General features: G+C 41.3%; 1 protein-coding gene across 1 annotated transcript in view; it reads left to right on the forward strand.

Annotated features, from left to right (window-relative positions):
* Positions 1–21,891, forward strand: part of sema5a (sema domain, seven thrombospondin repeats (type 1 and type 1-like), transmembrane domain (TM) and short cytoplasmic domain, (semaphorin) 5A) — a 123,483-nt gene that overhangs the window by 65,181 nt on the left and 36,411 nt on the right. The window contains exons 7-14 of the mRNA XM_067578039.1: positions 3,299–3,512; positions 4,819–5,104; positions 7,488–7,623; positions 11,584–11,788; positions 14,167–14,374; positions 16,276–16,393; positions 19,097–19,278; positions 20,376–20,519. Coding sequence (XP_067434140.1) covers positions 3,299–3,512; positions 4,819–5,104; positions 7,488–7,623; positions 11,584–11,788; positions 14,167–14,374; positions 16,276–16,393; positions 19,097–19,278; positions 20,376–20,519 — 1,493 coding nt within the window. The remainder of the gene's footprint in view (positions 1–3,298; positions 3,513–4,818; positions 5,105–7,487; positions 7,624–11,583; positions 11,789–14,166; positions 14,375–16,275; positions 16,394–19,096; positions 19,279–20,375; positions 20,520–21,891) is intronic.

The raw sequence follows: 21,891 nt of genomic DNA on the forward strand, positions 1-21,891 counted from the left end.
CATGCGGATAGTAAAGACCTATCCAGCAAAGATGTTTTTTAGCCACTGATGCTTCCATGCAGATGAAGATGGTCATCGAAAGAATCTGAGTATGGGGGAATTGATTTTCCCAAGACAGGCTGAGGATCTTTTGAAGGCATCAGATATGGAAGGCCTCCAAGTTTGTGATGATGCTGTCTGTATAGGATCCACATTTCCCATAGAGCAGAGTGGAGCCACATACTGCATGGTATACGGCAACCTTGGTACTGACCTTGAGGTTTTTGTTTTCAAAAACCCTTATGCGGAGATGCCCAAAGGCTGACCAGGCTTTGTTGAAGCAGTAGTTTTCAGTGTCAGGGGAGCAGTCTGAGGAGGGTGTGCAGCCAAGATAGGTGAACTGGTCCACTACTTTGAGTGAAACACCACTGATTTGGAAGCTGGGGGGTAAAGGAGGTTGAATAGTGAGTTGTGCCATGACTTCAGTTTTTTGAATGTTGACCTGAAGACCAAAGGACCGGTGTAGGCCGGAAATTGTTTTGGGCATGCTGCATGGATTCTGGGATATGTGCCAAGACAGTGCAGTCATCTGCATATTGAAGCTCACAGATTCGGCAGGTCTTTGACTTTGTATGGGCCTAGAGTCGTCAGATGTTGAATAGACTTCCATCTAGTAGGTACTCCAGATGAAATCTCTGTGTCATGGCGGAAGAGGTGGGTGATTGATGAGAGGAGGAGATTGAACAAGACGGGTGCCAGGACACAGTCTTGCTTCACTCCAACATTGACCTTGAAGGACTCTGACTCGAGTCCTCCTGTGAGTATATATAAAGATTCTAATCTAATCCCAGTCACTGCCAGTCATTCTCATACAGATTTTTTAAAACATCTTTAATATTTGTGACTAACATCGACGATTGACGTCACTTTTGTGTCACCCTAGGGTACCAGTAAATAAATAAAAGAAGGGGAAAATGGGAAGTAAAAAGATTTGTAGTGTGAGTCCACTGGAATGAAATGGAGGAAAAGCTGATTGAGCGGTAAAGAAAACAAATGTGTCTACAAATCAAAGAGCTATACAACTGACCAGAACCTGAAGTTAGCTTCATTTTACAGAGTTCACTACCTCCAATTTGATCTGTAGACTATACAGTCCACATTACCCATGTCTCTCCATCCAGGACCTCACCCAAACCTGGCTGGTTCTTGTGGGATGTCATTACTGATCAGTGGTTCGGTATTTTGCTTGTGTGATTACTCATTCATAAGGTTTATGCGCCTTCCTGACTGTCAAAGACCAAAAAATCAGTGTCAGTTGGTGGAAACAATCTTTATGTGTGGTCTATCTTGTCTTTGTGGGTTTCAGCAAGTCTTCAGGTTTGTCCCCAGCTTTAATCTCAAGATTAGAAGGAGTAAGCACAAATCAAAGAAGTTGAGTTCGATATCTGCTCACACATGCATGACAGATAGCTATTAGGATGTGTCATTTGCCAGCCATCCACAGTGAAATATCAGTAAAAACCCTGTCCACTAACCAATCTCAAATCACACTTGCATAAGGCTTATGGCTGGATTTCCTGTCATAGCGGGTAACTAAAAATTCTCTCAATAGCCACAACAGCGTCTCAGTAGCTCCTCACATAGCAACCAACTGGCTCTCACAGCAGTCTGTGTAAGCTGTGAACTGTCGCTGAAAAGTCTCTATTGGAGGCATTCAAAGTCACTTCAATGTCCTACTCGCACAGCTGCTTGGTGTTTTACAGAGACGACTTTCATTTCGCTTCCTCAATATGCATTAGATGCACTGCAGTGTATCTATTTATCACTCTTCTTTTCGTTTTTTTTTAAAGATCCAATTGACCTAAACACAGCTATTCCGGCCCGCAGAATGAGTCCTGTCAATAACAGGCTTTCATCTCAGGCCAGCGGAAAACAGACAGAGCTGCACTGTTTTGTTGTGGTTTGGGTGGAGCAGAGGTGGCAGGAGTTAACAGAACCCTTGATCCAAATCGACCGGCTTCAGGAAATTGGCTAAAGAACTCGCCTTATTTCCCCCAACACATGCACTGAATTGGGTCTGGTCTCCTGTGTGGAAGAGCTGTCCACAGATTATTCAGTTACTGAAAATGTGAAAATGTGAGAGGAGAGGAAAGATTGAGCTCTGAATCTTTCAAGACTGAGAGTTGTGCTGTCACTGGGGGACTTCTGCAACCAGAGATAAGTCAAAAATGTGGAACCTTGATTGATAGAGAAGTAATTACAAATAGAATAATTTTAATTATTATTTATGGATTTCAAAACCTGAGATTAGTGTTTGTTTTTTTTTACTTTGCATCATGGATTTGCCCTCAGAACTTAGATGAACTTGGAAGGAAGCACAAACCATGAGCTAATCCCCATATACTGTGTTTCCTTTTGCATCATAAAATATAATTACATCTTGGATTTAAAAAATGCATTACGCCTTTTTGGTATTCGAGGCTGACTCACTGAGCTATGGCCTGTATTTTTTTAAGTAGGAACCAGTGCAGTGTGTCAAGGCGAAGCCAGGGTCATGCTGTAAAGTATTTTTAAAAAGCGCAGAGCTGGATTTGGCCTCACATTCAAAGCCAGAAAGCAAGGGAAGACTGCATCTCACATCAAGCCTCTTTTGAACACAGAGAGGCTTCTCAAAGATGTGGTATAATAATGTTATAGCCAGGCAAACAGCTGGTTGTCCTGCACAGACATCAGAAACCAAACCAAGGAAACTGTGAGGCCAAAAGTAACTTGATTTAAGGAGCCTCTTTGAGGAATTTTATTGGTTTCTTAACAGGTGGTTTCTTAATATTGAAGTTGAAACAGCTGGTCTATTTGTATGTTTTATGCTGCTAATGATTCCAAATGTGTTCTCTGATTATGTTTCTCGCTCCTGAAGGTTTCGCTCGTATATATCTTTGTGTGTGTTTCGCAGTAGATGTAAACCGAACAAAACATAATGAGATGAAGTATTTTTTTTCATCTGCACCATTTGCATATTGGCAGCAACAAACAAAACATTACCAGACTTCTCTGGTTTGCATTTTAATGTTGCCCTTTGATACACTGTCTTATATTTTTTGCAGGTTTTCTACAATGATCCATTATTTAGAAACAAGAAGAAAATGCACCCTATCCCCAAGTATATTGCATCTTATTGCTTTAGTTACTCAAGGGATACTCCTGTTACAAATAATCAATCGTTCTCTTTTAGCTGTGTCTAGGCAACGTCTGTGTCCTGTCAATACTTATTTTTCCTCTTTCCATTAAAAACCTTCCACTTTCTTTCTCTGTGTTGCAGCTGACAAATCTGACCGAAATTCACGATCAGATAAGTGGGATGGCTCGGTGTCCCTACAACCCACTCCACAACTCCACCGCCCTCATCACCTCCAGCGGGGAGCTTTATGCAGCCACAGCCATGGACTTCTCTGGACGAGACCCTGCCATCTACCGCAGCCTGGGCGGCTTGCCACCACTGCGCACCGCCCAGTACAACTCCAAGTGGCTCAATGGTAAGGAGCTGGGGTGCAGATAGAGGTGTTACAGTGTATATAAATGGAGAAGAGTCAAAAGTTGAGTGGTTAGATAAAGATAAAGAGACATTTTTAAATATAAAGAAACAAATGAAGGAGAAAATTGTCATTTGGCTTTCCCACTTCACAGCAATTGAACATCACCGCTGCAGCTGGTGGGGATTCAGTGTTTTGCTCAAGGATACTTAAGCACGGCAGATGTTTATCTGACATGGGACTTAGAATCAGCGTCCCTTGGTTGAAGGATTGTATTTCTCCTCAAATCACCACTGTGGTGCACCAAGTAGTGTAGCGAATGCTGGAAAAGAAGAGCCTCTCTTCATAATTGTTCTGTTGCCTTTTGTCAGTAAAAACTATTATTTCTATAGTTACTAAGCAACTAGAAAATCTTTATATTTAACTCAGCCTTTCTTTGAGTAGCATAAAATTGTGAATTCTGTCAAAAATCGATGTCTTTTTTCCCTGAAAGCTCAGACCTACTTCGAGCACTAAATGCCTCATGGAGCCTCAGTGCAGATTGGAGAACTTCAGACAGCTTATGGTGTCCAACCTACAGAGGAGCAGGTCAATCAGTATCTTGTCAGCAAGTGACTTTTATCTGATTCACATTTAAGCTAAATTGAAAAAATAAATTAAAAGCCACCACATACATTGCTTTGGAGCAACCTCTGGGAAAAGGCTTAATAACTAATTTTATGGCGAATTGATTTTTTTCCTCTGTCTCCCCCTGCACTGCCCTCCAAAGGTGCAGAAGAGAAGAGAGTTGAAATGAGGAGGAGGGGGAAACACTTTCATTTAAAGATGAATTAAATCACTGTCAGCAAGAATAAAGTGTACGGTTTAGATCCAATAATGTCATACATAAAGATGAACGCCTTAGCTGTGACAGTGTCGTGGAGGTCGCATGTTTCAGATAGGGTGAGAGCTATTACGCTACAACTGTTTTGGTCATTTCTCATCCTAACCTTTAGGTTTGGGGAATGAAAAATGAGTTTTCTTATTATTACACAACGCCATTAATAACATGGCCTGTAGTTATTAATCCTGATCACCTGCTGTTGTGTGGGCTGCACGCTCACACACACTGCGAGTCAATCTGTCATAACATACATCCATTCCACCCACTCTCCCACTCCCTCTTACTCCCACAATCTTAAATATTTTCCTTTCTGTATTTCTTCCTCCTTTCTGTGCATTTTATCTCTCTATCTCTCTTTTTCTAATGTCCGTTCCCACACTCATTTTCCTCTCCTAACTTCCTCTGCTGTGATATCTCCTTTGACAGAACCGAACTTTGTCTCCTCCTACGATATTGGCAACTTCACCTACTTCTTCTTCCGGGAAAACGCAGTGGAGCATGACTGTGGTCGGACGGTGTTTTCCCGCGCCGGGCGCGTCTGTAAGAATGACATCGGCGGCCGCTTCCTCCTGGAAGACACGTGGACCACCTTCATGAAGGCCAGGCTGAACTGCTCCCGGCCAGGAGAAATCCCCTTCAACTACAATGAGCTGCAGGGAACTTTCTACCTGCCTGAGCTGGAGCTGCTCTACGGCATTTTTACTACCAATGTGTGAGTTATAATTTCACAATAATAAAATGACAACAAATTTCAATTCTTTGAAAACAAACATACTTGGCTAAACATATTTCAGTAGTTTAATTTATTATGCTTTTCCTTATTTTCAGTCATATATATATAATGTTAAAATGTGATGTTCATATTAAACCTGGCCAAAGTGTCAAATAATGAGGTAAACGTATGTAGAAGTAATCCCTGTGAGCAAAAAGCACCAGCTTCAGACTGCTCTGAATGTTCGGTTTCCAACAGTTTTTTCTCTTTGAGCCCAACGTCAAATCATGATGGATTTCTTTATATGGTCATCTGCTCCACGCATAGCACGCGAGTTCACTGCTCCGCTCCACTAACATTAGGACGTTTTTCCATTGTTTTAGGGGTTGTCACGCGGAGCCATGACTCAAGTTGAGCTGGCACGCTGTGAGTGTTTTTCCGTTACACAGCACGGCAAAGTAAAATAAATTTTTTACCTGTTGGAGGTGTGCTGGTCATCTGTAGCACTTCATCAAACATCATCATCACTGTGGCTGTTTCTACTTGTACTATTCCTCCTTGCATTATTTGTAACTGATCTGCTGAACAAATAGCTCCAAACAGCTTCATATATTGTTATGTTGACCAGTTTTTAGCACTCCTAATGAAGCTCTGCTAATTCAGTGAGGAACACATTTCATTTGCTGTAAATTCTTCACAATAAAAGTCTCCTGCTATTTAGTTATTTAAAAGCTTTTAATATGAAGCAGTAAAGCAGGAAATGTTGGGTTTGCATCAGCGGTAACTTAACCTGACAGTGATACGGCTGCCTCTCAGCAGGCTCCGGAAAGCTGGCCAATCAGAACTGAGTGGGCCCTCTGGGAGAGACAGGAGTTAAAACTGCCTGTTAAGAGACAGGCTGTTAAGAGATAAAAAAGTTTTATGAAGAAGAAGAGTTTTTCAAACTGTGAATCATGTAAAGCTACTCTAGTGGAGTCCAAGAATAAAAATATAGAGCTGGAAATGAGCATAATAGGCCTCCTTTAACAAATATCTCTGTTGACAAATTCATTTTCCATCACAAGTGATTTCCTGGCAAATTATTATAATTTGCATACTTTGAAGGAAATCCAGCCTTTGTAAATAATCAGTCTAAGTCAATTATCAAATCGTTTGATCACAAGATTTAGTTATTTTAGAGCCAGTTCCACGGCTCTATTTGATAGTCTGTATAAGTTGCACTGTTAAGAATATACCAACGGTAGACTCAGTGCACAGCATGTTAATATCACTCAGATTTTCTGATTTTTAAATCTTGTTCTTAATGCACCCACAGAATAGCTCCCATGATTAATTCAGTGCTTTTGGCATCACATCACACACATTTGTGTAAACAGACACCTCGACTACATCCATGTTAACAGGCCATGTGACCTTTTGGCACCATGCACACTGAGTATATAAAATTGACTGACATATAACATGTTTTTTACATGGCCAAGTGGATCTTCAGTTGAATAGCCACTAGAAATATTCTCTTATATACACCCAAACTGGCTACACTTATACAAGCTGTTATTTCCCATTTAAATCCAGTGACAGAAGCTTACCATCACTTATTAAAATTGTACTCTGTATCGTGCTTATAAGAGATGGTATGCACCCATGGATGAAAACTATTATTTTCATAAACATTACAACCCTGTCCTCTTTTTGTCTCTCCATCATTCTTTTTTTTTTTCTTTCCCATACACACAAACACACACTCATGTGCACACACACGCACGCACGCACAGACCATTATTAAAAGCTGAGTAATCTATTCTTTATGGTCAATGCCTTCACATTGCTGAAAAAGAAGTCTTTTGAAGGGTATTGGAAACATTTCCCCCTGCAGGCACAGAGTTTAATGAACAGCCGCATTGGATTATAATTCACATCGCCCAAGTCTCACAGTTTGAGTTGAGAGTTAATACTCTCATTCTTTACTTTCTCTTCGGTGGGAGGAGACCGGTACTTGTTGAAACTGACAGCTTAAAAAGTCAAAGCTGTATTTCAGGCTCGAGATCTGTACAGTTAATCAGACAAGCCGAACAGCTTAATTGTGTCCCATTGCTGGATTTATAATCCAATAATGACGATCACTTACACCGGCGTATGTGTCTGTCTGTCCAGTGTTTGATTTGTATTGTTGGCTGAGAGTAATACAAACAAATACAAACATGCAGAGGTCAGTCTTACAAATACAAAATCTGAACAGTCTCTTGCTATAAGGTGTCCTTTTCTAAATTTCTTTCTTCTAATACTTATCTCTGTTTCTCCCTCTCTCATCCATCATCCCCTCTATCCTCTTATCTTCCTTTGTTGGGTCTCTCTTCCCTCTTTTTCTGTTCCTGACATTCAGAAACAGCATTGCTGCATCTGCTGTGTGTGCCTTCAATCTCAGTGCCATATCACAGGTTTTCCATGGGCCCTTCAAGTACCAGGAGAACTCCCGGTCGGCCTGGCTGCCCTACCCCAACCCCAACCCAGACTTTCAGGTAACAAAAATATAGAGAAGCTCTTCTTGCCTGGACTGTTTTGAGACTCAGCAGCTCAGAAACAATCCAAACATTGAAAAAACATGTCCAGTATGGCAATTTATGAACCATGCATGTGAGTTATCGTCCAGAGATAATCATTAAGGATCATTTGTTCATGCTTGAGGTAATTTAGACCAACATACTGCCCAATCAGCCAAACAATATGTGTGGCTGGGTGCATGCCTAAGGTAATTTGCATCTTTATGCGTGTGCGTATCCTGATACATAAATGTGTGTCCGTCCTGATGAGCTTGCCTCAGAGTCCCAGCAAACTCCTCACTCTCATTAATTTCTTCTCTCTTTCAATCACCCCTCTCTCTGCTCATGAACACACACATAACGACTGCTCGTTATAAGATCCAGTGGTTTTTACAATGGCACAATCATTCCTTTAAAATGTCTCATAACCTTGTTCTGTGAACTGTAGTCCTTCCCAATAAACTGTCCTTGTTTTGCACAAGTGGCCCTTTATGTTTATATTCTGTCCTAAAAACCCGGAGGGGCAAACCGAGCAAAGCTGGGGCACCTTATCCCGATTTGAGGAGCTGCTCTTTACTGACGACACAGAGAGAATGTTTTATTAGCAGAAGAAGTGGCTCTCATGGAACGGGCTTAGCAGATAGCGAGGGAGCTAATCCATGCAGCTCTCCATGAGGGATTGAATTCCCTCTGAAGCCTGGCTGCCAATGGGTGACACACGCCTCACTTCCACACATGTTCTCCATCACAGGCCCTCGATCATGTTTCTGTCAGGCCAGCAGATGCATGAGCATTCGAAACGCCAGCTATCAAAAAGTTGCACACACACATTATCTATAATGACATGCTCATGCAGAAAAAAGTAGATAAATGCTCATGCAGAAAAAGCACTAGCTGTGACAGTTTCCTAAAAAAAACATGCACTCACCGTGAATCTGTAATATAGAAAGCCTCTCACTGCCGTCATGCATTCACATGTCAGCCTATCATTGCTAGTTGAGAAAAATTTACTTACCCTTTAGAAAAAACTGTTTTCCCTATCTGGTCAGTGCTGACCACAGATTTATCCTGTTCAGCATATGGTAGGTGCACCACAGAGGGGTGTCTATATACCACAGGCTTTTATGAGGCTGTGTTCCTCAAGGATAAACTAGGATCAGCTTTTCCTCTCTGTCCCCATCTCTCCACTTAAGCTAGGGCACAATAGCTGCTCCTCACCGCTGGACCGATGCACACTTTATCTACGTTTCAGTGACATCTTCATCAAGCATTTGTCAATGTTGGAGGATTAGATTTACGAGCACAGGATTTATGGCCTGACCATTTTTTTTTTCTTCAGTGCTTTGTGCACACACACAACTACACACAGGTACATGCTCAAATATGCACCTACAGGAAACCTACACCCATAAAAATCACTGGCCATTTACATATCGTGTACGCAAATGCATTCATGAAAATAGTGGGATATATATTGCTGCCAAATAGGGATAATTATGACTGTGAACTCATCACTCAACACACACAATGGTCATTGATTGAGAGCTTAATTCCCCGTCTGTCTGCAGAGAAAATCCCCCCATTTATTTGAACCACACGGATTGATCCTGCTGGGTTTATTCAGGCTATGAGTCATGTTCGTTGTGCGTTAGGAGCTAATACTGTCTCTGTGTTGTATAGGTTTTCTGTCACACTGTAATTGCTTACTGTAAAAAGGCATTCATTCCTAAGCTCCATATGTAGGAAAATATGCTAACTTAGACTTTGAGCCAAATACTGATGGAAGATGCTGTTATCTTAACATTTTGAGTGCAGCAAAAACAGAAGTGTAAGTTTACTGTGATCGTGATCATTTGGAGACAAAACTGACAAAATATTCTAATCAGATCTTACTGGGATGCTGAAACTTTGAATAACCTGGGAGGCGTATTAGACAAAAGCCCATTTTGCAAAAACATGCTGTAAAACAACCCTATTTTGCAGTGACACTTATCATCTTGGCAGAGCACACTGCGCTGATGATGAGCGAGACAGCTGAGTGTTGTATGGGCCCTCAGCCAAATGATGGTTCTGGCCCTCACCTTGACTCTACTGTGGAAATCACACATCTATCTTTCTATATCCATAGATGTCATAGACCTCCACTGGTCAGCATGCCTAAAAACAATTATGGAGATGCTTTAGGATTCACACACATGCATGGAATGCAAGGACAAACACACCGAAGGCGAACCACAATAGGAAACCTGAGACATATGTTATTATATAGCCCACACCACACATGAGCCACACATTTTTGGCATAAGCAAGAGGCACAAGTGCACGAACATACACAGTTTTGCATTTCCCTGTCCTTCAGGGCTTTAATTTCCCATCTCCTGATGTGGTGAGGGCACTGATCCGTTGCCCATCCCAGGGAAGCCCTCCATGATTCTCATATGTCAACCCAGGGAAGGCCAGAGATTGATCTGTATAAAGTGTCTGTGCCGTTGCCACTGTAGCTAGTCAGTGGGAACTAATCGCCACCCAAGGTCCAGTCTCAGCTAAATATGACCAGGTTGTATATGGTTAGCCTGGAGCACATTCATCCAGTGCCTCCATGATACTATGCTCAAAACAAAGACAGTTATTTGGATTACTGTTATTGTCAAGCACAGCTTATTTTGGTTTTCTCTGCTCTTTGTCCTAAAGTAGGCTATTCTTTGTGGATGAGGCCTCAATCCTCAATCCTGACCCCAGCCTGGGACTTCTTTTACTGAAAAGGACATGCATGGTTAGCTTTACTCCTCCAGCTCTCCCTTCAATTGGACTGGCTTTATGCCTCACTTTGCTCTTGCTTTCCTCCCCCAAAAAACATACATATGCAACAAAAAGAAAGACTGTCTATTTCCTACAGTGTCTGCCTCTGATAGCAATCTGCCTTTGATATCATATTCTATACAGTTCCAGTCATAACAATTGTAACCTCTGTCCAAGATCACATGCTATTTTAGTTCCCAGGAATAAGAAATACAGTTTAAATAATGTCATTTGAACTAAAGAAATGAACAGAGATGTTGAAATTGCTTCAATATTAAAAAAAACACAACCTTTAGCAGCACAAAAGTATAAATTACACTTTTGACCCCTGAAAGCATCCTGTTTTTAACTCCCATTTGGAAACAGTGCAGGTTATTAAAGTCCTTTTAATAATTGCACTCTGGGAAATATCTTGTATATCAGATATTTCACATTATAAGCAAGTACTGTGGCACTGACTCTGCTATGGTAGCAAAACTCTACGAGGACACAAGATGAGAACTTGGAGTCAACAAGGTTTGATAAAACCAAATTAATATGTGTTTATTTGTGAGATACTCCTGTTATTGCAACTGCAGTGTTTTCTAGGCAGGTCCTGCCATTTTGGGCACGTGTCATTTTGATTCTTTATTTTTAGGGGGAGTCCTTTGTTTAAATTATATTTCTGCATTAAGAGAAAGCGTTTTTTTTTCTGTGATATTATGAATAGCATCAATGAAGCTCTGAAGATGAAAACCTTTTTAAGATATTAACGTATTTTTGAGATAAAGCGCGAACAATCAGAAACATAATTATTGGCGCACGAATAAAACTCACCAGCAATATATATGCATATGAGAAAAAATCTAATAAAAGATTGCTCAGTCAAACATTCATTCATTCTCCTTCCATTAGCCTTGGTGTATTGACTACAAAGCCTTAAGGTTGAAAGGATAACAAACCATCACAACGAAGCAGCAATTGACTTTCAAGCCTTGTTCATTTAATCATTCAATCCCTCTCTTTTCCCGTTTCTCTCTGTGCGTCTGGCCACGAAATCTTAAGCTTATTAAAGTAGCTTGTCATCCCAAAGATGTACACTTGGCTTTTATTAATATATATAATATATATTATAATTTTCCAATCTCTCCATCTCCACAGTGCGGCACCATTGACTCTGGCTCCTATGTGAACCTGACAGAGAGAAACCTGCAGGACGCTCAGAAGTTTTTGCTAATGCATGAGGTTGTCCAACCCGTGGTTCCAGTGCCCTACTTCATGGAGGACAATGTTCGCTTCACCCATGTGGCGGTGGATGTGGTGCAGGGGAAAGACATGCTGTTTCACATCATCTATTTGGCCACTGGTATGTTCCTGACAAATGACATGTCTTTTTCAGTGCATGAGTGCATATTTAGCAAAATCAGTCTGTTTTCATACATGTACAGTATTTGTTTCTATCTTTTTTTATTCACTGGTATATTTTTTGTGTCTTCTGTGATTTCGTGTCTTCTTAAAGGCCCTGAAAACCTTTTTTTCTTTTTTTCACAACCAGCTTCTTATTATGGGTGATGTGCTCTTAAATTAACACATCATTTTCTGCCAAAGTTAGAACAGTTTTGGTTACTTCACATGGGAAATTTTTGTATTTTTGTCAGCGCCCATTGAATTGAAGTAGGCGGGGCTTGATTGGAAAAAGCTGATGTCACATACTTCCATGCACCAATCAGGATTTAGAAATATTTGAAACAAAATGTGATGATGATGATGTTGCCAACACTGTCAGCCAAATTTGATCAAAACACACATAGAAGCAGATTAGCTGGGTTTTTGGAGTGTTAAACTCTTTACTGCCTGTCTTTCCAAGCTAAAGCTTTGATTGTTGCTTCTATTGTCACGAATATTGTTTGTTATAGATAAAACCACGATTTCAGGGGCTGTTAGCCCTTGAAGTGCACTTTATGCAAGAGAAAAAAGAGGCCTGTGAGAAGAATAATGAAAGCAATAGATCTGTAGTTCTAAGGAGACATCAAAGCTTAGTCTTCTGACACGAGTTTGATCGCTCTTTACCTCCATATGTCCTCCATATGCATTGACAGAGCACACACACATGCACCGTACACTATAATATACACATGCACAGACAACTGTGCACACATATCAATCCCTCTCTAAGAGATCATAAATGACTGCCAACAGTCATGCGTCAGAAGAAGACAGACGGGTAATTAATAACACACAGCTCTGATTTAACCCTTACACAGTTTCCCTGTCTGAAATGCGTGGCAGCGTCTGCTTATCGGTTAGTTCATAACAGACTGTTATATCATACTGGTGTGACAATATGTGATGTTAGACTTGGCGAAGTGCCAAAAACTGTATCAGCAAGACACTAGATACACACCGGGGTTTGGGTGTCTGTTCAGTATTATACTCATACATACAATACGGATTATGAACGGGTGTTCTGAGCTGAATTTGAACGTAGTGACCCACTTCACTGTGCTAATGTACCATAGACCCACTGGGAAATGTCAACATGATCTTCCTGTTGTAGCGTCAGTGTTATTTTAGGATATCACACATACACACACACGCAAACTCACAACCTATTCCAGTTCACTGGCTCCATGCTTGGCATCTACCTCAAAAACTCCTCTCTCATTGTTTGCATGGTGCTGTGATCAATGTAGCGTCGTAGCAGAGCTGCCCACACTGCAAGTTCCCCAGACAATAACCAGACACTAATGAAAACATCTGATACGCTGCCAAGGCCATTGGCTAGCACACATACTGTACCTAATCACATGCAATTATTAACACTTTAACGCACTGTGCTGATTGCGGGCCTATGTGGAGAACCTGATAGCTCCAACTGGAGGTCCGAACATGTCAAAGTGTAGGGTTCTTTCATATGAGTGCATGGCTTGCAGCAGATTTCACCAAGCTCTCGCTCATTAGTAATTTCAACCTTGCAGCAGTGTTTTAATCTTCCAGTTAGCGTGAAGAGAATTCAGTTAAATGCAAAAGACTTTTTCAAACTTCCTGGTTCGCCAAAGCACCAAAATTTTAACCTGTTATGGAGTCTTAGTATATGCCTTGAGAAAAAGGAAACTTTGGTGCAATACTTAACCTTTACATCCCCCACCTTGAAAGTATCTATTAGCAATTCACCCTTCTTCCCTTTGCATCACTATCCACCTAATTACTTTCTCTTCACCCAAGGGATTGCATGTATAATAGATTATGTTTGTTTTAGCTCTCCCAAAAGAAAATCTGCCCCTAACTTCATCTCAGGAGGCCTACCTTACATAAAAGAAAGGTCAGGGCGTATTCACAATGACATGGATTTCCACACTCTTCCCTCTTATAACTATCCCCTCAAAGAAATGAAGGCCAGAAATCATGTATTCAGGTGCCATACCAATTCCCCGGTGGCATCTACAGCACTGAATGTTGATGGCATAACCAAGCTTGGCACGCCAGACACCACCATTCTTTTTGACAGTGTTATTTCAGAGCCTCTCTGTTAGAGAGCGATTGTTGTGTGGTTCACTCTGAGTTCACGTCAGCTTGCGTGCAGTTTTGTTCATCCAAGTTATGCTTTTTTGTATTGTTTCCCTCTTCAAACTCCCCTCTACTATTCTTACCCTGCCCCTCCTTTGCTCTTTCCTCCACTACTTTACCTTTCCTCTTGCTGTTAAAAACCCTCCTTCTTCTTTGTGATCAAATCCTCTCTTCCAGATTATGGTACTATCAGGAAAGTGCTTTCCCCTCTCAATCAGTCCACGGGAAGTTGTCTATTGGAGGAGATCGAGCTGTTCCCGCCCAGGAAGAGGCAGCCGATCCGAAGTCTGCTGATCCTGCACAGCCGCAGCGAGCTTTACGTGGGTGTAAGAGACCAGGTCATCAAGATCCCGCTCAAGAGATGCAGCTACCACAAGAGCAGAGAGTGAGTACATGCCCAAACACCATTAATCTCACTGGAAACTGTCAAAAAGCAAATGTGCACACGACAAAGTTTTAAAGCTCCCTCTCTCATAAGATGCTCTTTATCTGAGAGCGCCAGGCCTGTGTGGTGGTCAGGGGCCTTTGCTGAGATTTAAAACCCTGTAAATCAGCTTTTGTCTGAGCCACTGGAGGTGTCCACGGCTGCCCTCTTTCTGTCTAACTGTCTTCCCCTCATTGTCATTGACCCACACACAAAATTGTGCGCTTTCCGCCTCGCACACAGTCCTGCTGCAGCTGTGTGTGTTTATCAGATATATTGAGTTTCTGTCTGTCTGGAAGACAATCCGTCAAGGCATAAATATTGGCAAAGAAAACCTGAGACAGAGGCTGGGATGTGAAGACTCAACACGAGATTGGGATCCCATCCATCATTGCACGCGGAAAGGAATCACACCTGCATTCCTTATCTCTCACACAATGAGCTGTTATTGGAATACACAGAAGAGTTAAGGCTTTATATTACAGCTGTGGCTCTGTGATATATGCTGCAGCCATTATGGCACTTCATCACCTCTTTCACAGTTTTACTTTTTTTTTTTTTTTTTTTTTTAGGAGAGTGCAAGAGAGTCAGAAAAAAAAAAACACATAAAAGAAATAAACCCGTGCGCACAGACTGGCAGCTACAGGGAGTTACTGAGTTCATCGCTGACATTTCTTTGAGGTTTACCTGTTTGAAATATTAGACGGCTGTCTCTCTGTTTGGCTGTTTGTGCTGGGTGGCTCACTGATGGGTAGTGTACAATCTGCAAGGCCCTCAAGGCCCTCTGAAAGACAGGTATTAGCTTGTTCTTGCTCCTTTTCATTTTGTTCTGCTGCTGTCTCCCCTGATATCCCCGTCCGAACAGATACACTCGATAACTCTCTGCTTTTTGTTAGTCACACAGACGTTACGTCACTCGCCGTGTCTCTGCAAGCAAGCACAGAGTGTTTGCCTTTCTGCATTTACATACAGATGGAAGCATATGATCTTGTGTCCTTGTGTTTGTGTCTGCGTGCGGATCATTGTTATGGAATCCACGGACAACTTTGGTTACATTTCACCAGGGGCATATCAGGGTGCTTTGATGCCTCAGGCTCCGAAACATGTCATTGTGCTGTCACCGTAGACGCATATTTGCATGAAAAGAGTAACATCAGGCTTTTTATTGCACTCAATAAACCACCTGAAGCAGATACGGCAAAGACAGATCTAGCTATCTTCGCTTCTGTATTCTCACAGTGAATATTTGTTGGGCTGATAAGGTATTTGAGTCAGAAACGTACGTGTGTATGGTGAACACAAAACTATAATCCTGGCATTTGCCTAATGATTACCTGAAATATCAGTCAGCACATTGTGTTAAGACATAATTTTAGGATGCTGATGCAAAGTAAGCATTGTGGAGCATCCCAATGCTCCACATTCATAAATAAACAAAATTAACATTTTTCTCCCGCCTGTCTCTCATATCCCTGCCTTTCTTATCGCGCTCCTCTTCTCTGTCTCTTCAGTAGCTTCTCTCCTCCCAGTTAATTTTCTTTGCACTTGCCTCTTTTTCCTCTCCTCCAAAGTTCTCTGCCTTTACACCTCTCTCTTCCTCTTTCTTCTAATCTCTTCCTTCCTTCTACCTATCTCCCCTACCTTCCTCTCTCATCTTATCTCCCCCAATTCCTATTTTTCCACCCATCACTCTCCCACCTCCTTATCGTCCGACTTTCTCTCTCTTTTTTTTTTTTTTTTGCATTTTGAGCTCATGTTTGATTTCATGTCCTGTCACAATGCAGAGTCATCTGTACTCATATATGACAGGTTAATAAAAGCCGATTAAAAGTGAACTTTTATTCTTTCTTTTCTCCCTCCAGAGCGTGTGTGGGGGCCAGAGACCCATACTGCGGCTGGGATCTGTTGCTGAAGAAATGCACCACACTGGAGGAGAGTGTCCGTATGAGCCAATGGGAGCAGAGCATCACAAAATGCCCTGTGAGTATCGTAGAGCTGCTCCCTGATCTGTAATTACCTCATTGTGGTGCACTTGCTTCCTTTTCTGTCTCTACTTTGAAACTTAAAAGTTGGTAAAAAAAACACAATTATCGTTACTCAGCCTCCATGTTCACTCTTTTCTCCACATGAATTTAATACTCACATTCATCTGTGCTCCTCTCCTCTGAAAGCTACAGCCTGCTCTGTATTCTCTCCATACACTCACAACTTACAAGCAACAACCCCAGAAGCCAGACTGAAAAACATATCCTTGCCAAAGAAAGGCATCTTGGGACTGAACAACTTGACTATCAGGGAGCGGCTTGTACCCTGGGAATGATCAAGAGCGCTGCCTCAATCATTCACCTCTGACTGCTTGTTCATTAGCAAAACAGCTCTTCCATTTATTTCAACGTGCACCAAATTTGGGAGCAGCATTAGGGGGCGGTAAGCCTATCAATTTCAGCATGGCTCTGCTTTTTCAGCGTTTCACAGACATCATTTTCAAGCCAGTCACATCGGAGAGGGTTGTGTTCCTCCGTACCCTTTTATGTGGCTTCATGTTCAGACAAATATTTGGCACTCAAGCCACTGAGAACCCAGTGGCATCTGTCAGCAGAGCTCTGGCAGAAACGTAGCTAACGCTGTATGCGCATATGCATTCAGACATGCACATATGCACATGCATATATGTGTATAACCGAGCATTTTTGCCAAGTCAGTGTTGCAGCTCAACATTTTCTTGTTATGCTGGGGGAAAATTTGCCACAGCCAATCAGAGCATTTCTGTAGTAATTACTGTAAGTCAACCAGGACCCGGTTAGCTAAGCTGTAATGTTATGTTTAGATAAGAAGTGTATTACATATTGTGCACATGTATTTTAAATGGGGAGGTCTGATTAAAGATAATACCCATATTCCCAGCAGCTTTATAGCCACTAATCCTGTAGTTTTGATGTATTTTCAGGTGGCCACATACCACTGCCCACACCACAGATGGACTATGTATTTACCCACTTAACCTTGGTCTAACCAGGTCCAATCCATTTAGGGTGAGCATGAATTAACTCCGGCAGTAATAACTTTGTATGCTGACAGAGAAATGGCTATACAATAGGATTTATGAAGCCAGGCCAGGATGGGAAAATTTTCATGCTTGAAAATAGTTCTATGCTAAGTGAAGAAAAACAAAAAAAAAAAAACATGACATTGTCTTCTATCAGTTAGTTTCATTCCCCGTGAGTCCATTAGCAGTTTTGAAAAACAGCTAAAGTGACTGAATGTCTGCTCTGTTGCAAAGTGGAAGTTTGGAGCTGGAGGCCTGTCAAGGGTTTTGCACACTGAGACGCGTTGTGTAGGCAGAGACAGGAGATACGCTTTACCAACCTATTCACAAACGCCATCTGGCACCACAGTCTCATGTCTAGATGGAAAAAAAAAAGTCTCTCTGTGGTTTTAGGGAGAGTACAATAGAGTCTTAGTCACTGTTCTGTATGTTTTGTCTAAGTTTCCACTCAGGTAAAATGGAAATGACTGTACAGTAAATGTTATAGTAAGGACCTCAGTTCAGTAAAGTAACTTTAATCAACCCACGCTCTGAAAAAAAGACATGCTGCTACAGTATTCTTGAGATTAAAAAAAGGGAAATACATCATTTCTGTCTATGAAAATTTAATTATTCCTCTTATAATCCACATAAAACACGATAGCCTTCAGACTCTATCATCCCATTTCTGGTGTCCTTCTTTTCTAAAGAAAAGATTCTATTCTCCATTTTAATAAAAGTACATGTACTTTTCTCACCAGAAAAAATAGGTATTTTACTGTCTTTGGCTGTGTGTGTTTAGTATAGTCATTGAACAGATAATGTCACACATATGTGCCATGTCATTCATATTCTCAGCTATAAATAATTGAATAATTGGTGAAAGAGATGTGATACTGGCCGTCTCTTTGTAGTTGTTTGCTTTCTAGGCAGTCCCTTAATGCAAATGTTGTCTGTCTTAGCCACGCGTCCCCCATTTAGGAACGCAGCAGAGTTCAGTTACCAGTAAGAGTGGAGGGCAAACGTTATTTCTGCTTCTGCCACAGCAGCTAATGATCACACTCTCTCTTCTCCCCATGTGAAAATGTTTTTTGCATTTTTAAATCACCCTGAAATGCAGCGGCAACATAGCTCATATCATCTTCAGTTCTGAATCTCACACCGGTTCTTTTTGTGTGTGTGTGTGTGTGTGCATTTAGCTCGTATGCCCAGGACATCACTCGTAATTCATAGCTCCTGTTATACCGGAGCCTTTCTGTTTCTTTCTATTTTGCTTCAAATATCTATTTATGCAGCCACTTTTATTTCCTCATATTTCTGTCCTTTGAGCGTGTCCATTCACCCTTCTCATTTACCCCCCTGAATCTCTTTTTTCCTTATTTGGAAACTCATCATATCCTCAGACAATTTTCATATATCTTCCTCATGTTTGAGGTACATTTTCGTGCCTGTAACTGAACAATTTTAGATTGCTGTAGATGATGTAATTTCTGCATCTATTTGAGGAAAATTGATTTCTGTTTGCACCCACCATAGCTGTGGGCTGTGTTTCCCAGAGCAACGCATTCCTGAGAGCATCATCTAATGCAATGACCGGTTTCTGAGAAAAGCCATTACTTTTGAAAGTTCTATTTTTGAACGTTCTTCTTCGCCAACAGGTCCGTAATGTGACGGTTGATGGAGGCTTTGGTGCCTGGTCAGGATGGTCCACTTGTAGCCACAATGATGGAGGCAGTGCAGGGTCCTGTCTGTGTCGGACACGAGCCTGTGATAACCCCGCCCCTCAGTGTGGTGGCCAGCTGTGTCATGGGATCAGTGTTGAGGTCGCCAACTGCTCCAGGTAAATTTCTTTGATGATACATAAGCTCATATCTGTAAATCTGTCTTCTGTCTTTACTATTATTATTTGATGTATAGATCTTTCTCTCTATGTAGACAGATGGATAGAACATCAGAGGGATAGATATAGATATTTATTTATTAATTCACAGCACCCTCACACCTACTTGTGTAAGGGTGCTGTGAGGACAGCTTGTGAAATCCACACACAGTAAATTGTTCTGTGTTGAATATTCAGTGTCACTTATTTGAGGCTAACAAGTGTTGATTGGGTGTTAGTACTGATTATGACACTCTCATTGTTAAAATCTGAGATGCTGCTGCTGTGCATCAGTCTTCAGCCTGCTGAACATGGCATGTGAACACACACCCTTGCATAAAAAACACTGTTAAGCCTTGTGAGCTGATAATGGGGAAGCAATTAATGATTATTTTTGTTATTAATTAAACTATAAATTATGTCTTGATCAATCGAATAATATTTTTGTCTAATAAATATCTAAATTTGGTGATAAATGTCCATAATAAGTTACCAGACCCCAAAGTAATGTATTGAAATTAAAACAGAAATACATTTTTTTAACTATACTTCCCTTAAACTCTCAGACTATCATTATCAAAATAGTAATTGATTCATTTTTTGTTGATCAACTAATTTCCCACCACCAATCATTTGGCAATCATGACAGCAGGTTGCAATAACTTGGTTGCAGAACTTGCCTGTCCTGTGTGCAACCAACAATGAAGAATGGGTTTTCTGTCTAGACATTTATTTCATCCTGAACAACAAAGATTGCAGAATCTGACAGGAAATTGACTGAAAACATCTTCTCAGGCTATCTCTATTATTAATGATGCTAAATAGCTTTTATTTATACCTTCAATTGCAGAAAGACATATGGCATGGCTCAGCTTAAATTTATACCGTATTCAAAGCAGAGTTAAATGAGCTAGTTTCTCGTGGGGTGATGAACTCGGGGGGATTCATGTGGTGAGGCTATTATTAAAATCTTCAAGCTGCAATCTTATTGTTGTTATCCACCTCTCCATCAGCGGCTGAAGTAACTTAGATTGATGTTCCTCTGTTTGTCTCCATAGAAACGGAGCATGGACTCCCTGGACATCCTGGTCTCCCTGCAGCACCAGCTGTGGCATCGGCTTCCAGGTTCGTCAGCGTTCCTGCAGCAACCCAACCCCACGCCACGGTGGACGAGTGTGTGTGGGTCAGAACCGTGAAGAGAGGTAATACATACACACACATACTTACATTTTATACATGCAATCATGCGTACTGACTAAAGCGAATACTTTCTGTATATGCGTGTTTGGATTTGTGTGCATGTGAAAGAAAAGAAAGATGTCTTTTTGCTCCGTAATTTGCAACCTGCAGTTAGGAAGTATGACTTTGACTGTGACTTTTTCTTTTTCCTTTTTTTTTTCCCCCTCCACTTCTGTCCAACTTTGTGACAGCCAATTAAGAAATGTGTGGGATAGGCCTGTGCTTGGGTAATTATCTGGCTTTCACACACAGACCGAGTCTACGTTTTGAAGATTTGGAGGCTTTGGCGTAGAATAATCGCCTTTTAAAGATGTTTGTGTGGTTTCTAAGCAACTTTCAAGGTCTGAAAAAAAAAAACAGTTTTTCAAGGAGAAAGTATGTGAAGAAGCACAAAGAGACATACAAAGCAGCCCAGGTAGAAAAGGTCAGGAGATGAAAAGTTTTAAAGTTGAAGTTTTGTTCGTCTCAGTGTGCCAAATCAGAAAAGGAATAAGTAAAGCTGTGACAGCTCTGGGGCGTTTGAAAATTAGATGGCAGTGGCTTTATTACATTATTTCAATTTGATCTTAATAACAAGTGACATATCTTAATTAAGGCATTCTTCCTCTCTGTCCATAGTGTCTGTGTTACTGAGCGAGGCATTATGCTGATGTTTTTCATCCGACTTCTGCTGTTAACCAGAGGTGGAGGGAGAAAAAGTGCAAATAAATACAGTTCAGAGAGAACAGGGAAGGAATGAAGAGAAATAAATTGTTACCAATCGTTACTATGGCAACAGAAACAGCGTCACGATGTATGAGTAATTGGATATGGCCTTCAAGAATGAACCTTATATTACATCCTTTTTTCTCTCTTTTCTCTGCACTTTTTCATTTCCTCTTTCACTCCTCTCGCCTCTCACCCTCCTCTCTCTCACTCACTGGTGTTCCAGGTAGAGCAGTCCTTAGCGGTCCTTTTCTCAAGGACTGCTCCACCAGGAGCTCTGTGGAAAATATATGAAGTGACTGGCACAGCCCAGTTACTTATGAACCACACCAAAAAAAAAAAAAAAAAACGCTGGCTGGCACAAAAGACCGCAGGAGACCAGAAACAGGTTTTGCCGCCCTCTCTATTTTTCTTTCTCCGAGCTTTAATCTCCTTTGTTTCATCTCCCCTTCCTGCTCTCAGTACTTGCTCTGTTCAGCTATTTAAAACACCTTAGGCCTGTTAGGGGCCAGCTATGAGGGCTGGAAAAGGATCTGTACAAGGTGTGTGTGTGTGTGTGTGTGTGTGTGTGTGTGTGTGTGTGTGTGTGAGAGAGAGAGAGAGAGAGAGAGAGAGAGAGAGAAAGAGAGA

This window comes from Thunnus thynnus, chromosome 21, assembly GCF_963924715.1.
Source record: "Thunnus thynnus chromosome 21, fThuThy2.1, whole genome shotgun sequence".
Classification (NCBI taxonomy): Eukaryota; Metazoa; Chordata; class Actinopteri; order Scombriformes; family Scombridae; genus Thunnus; species Thunnus thynnus.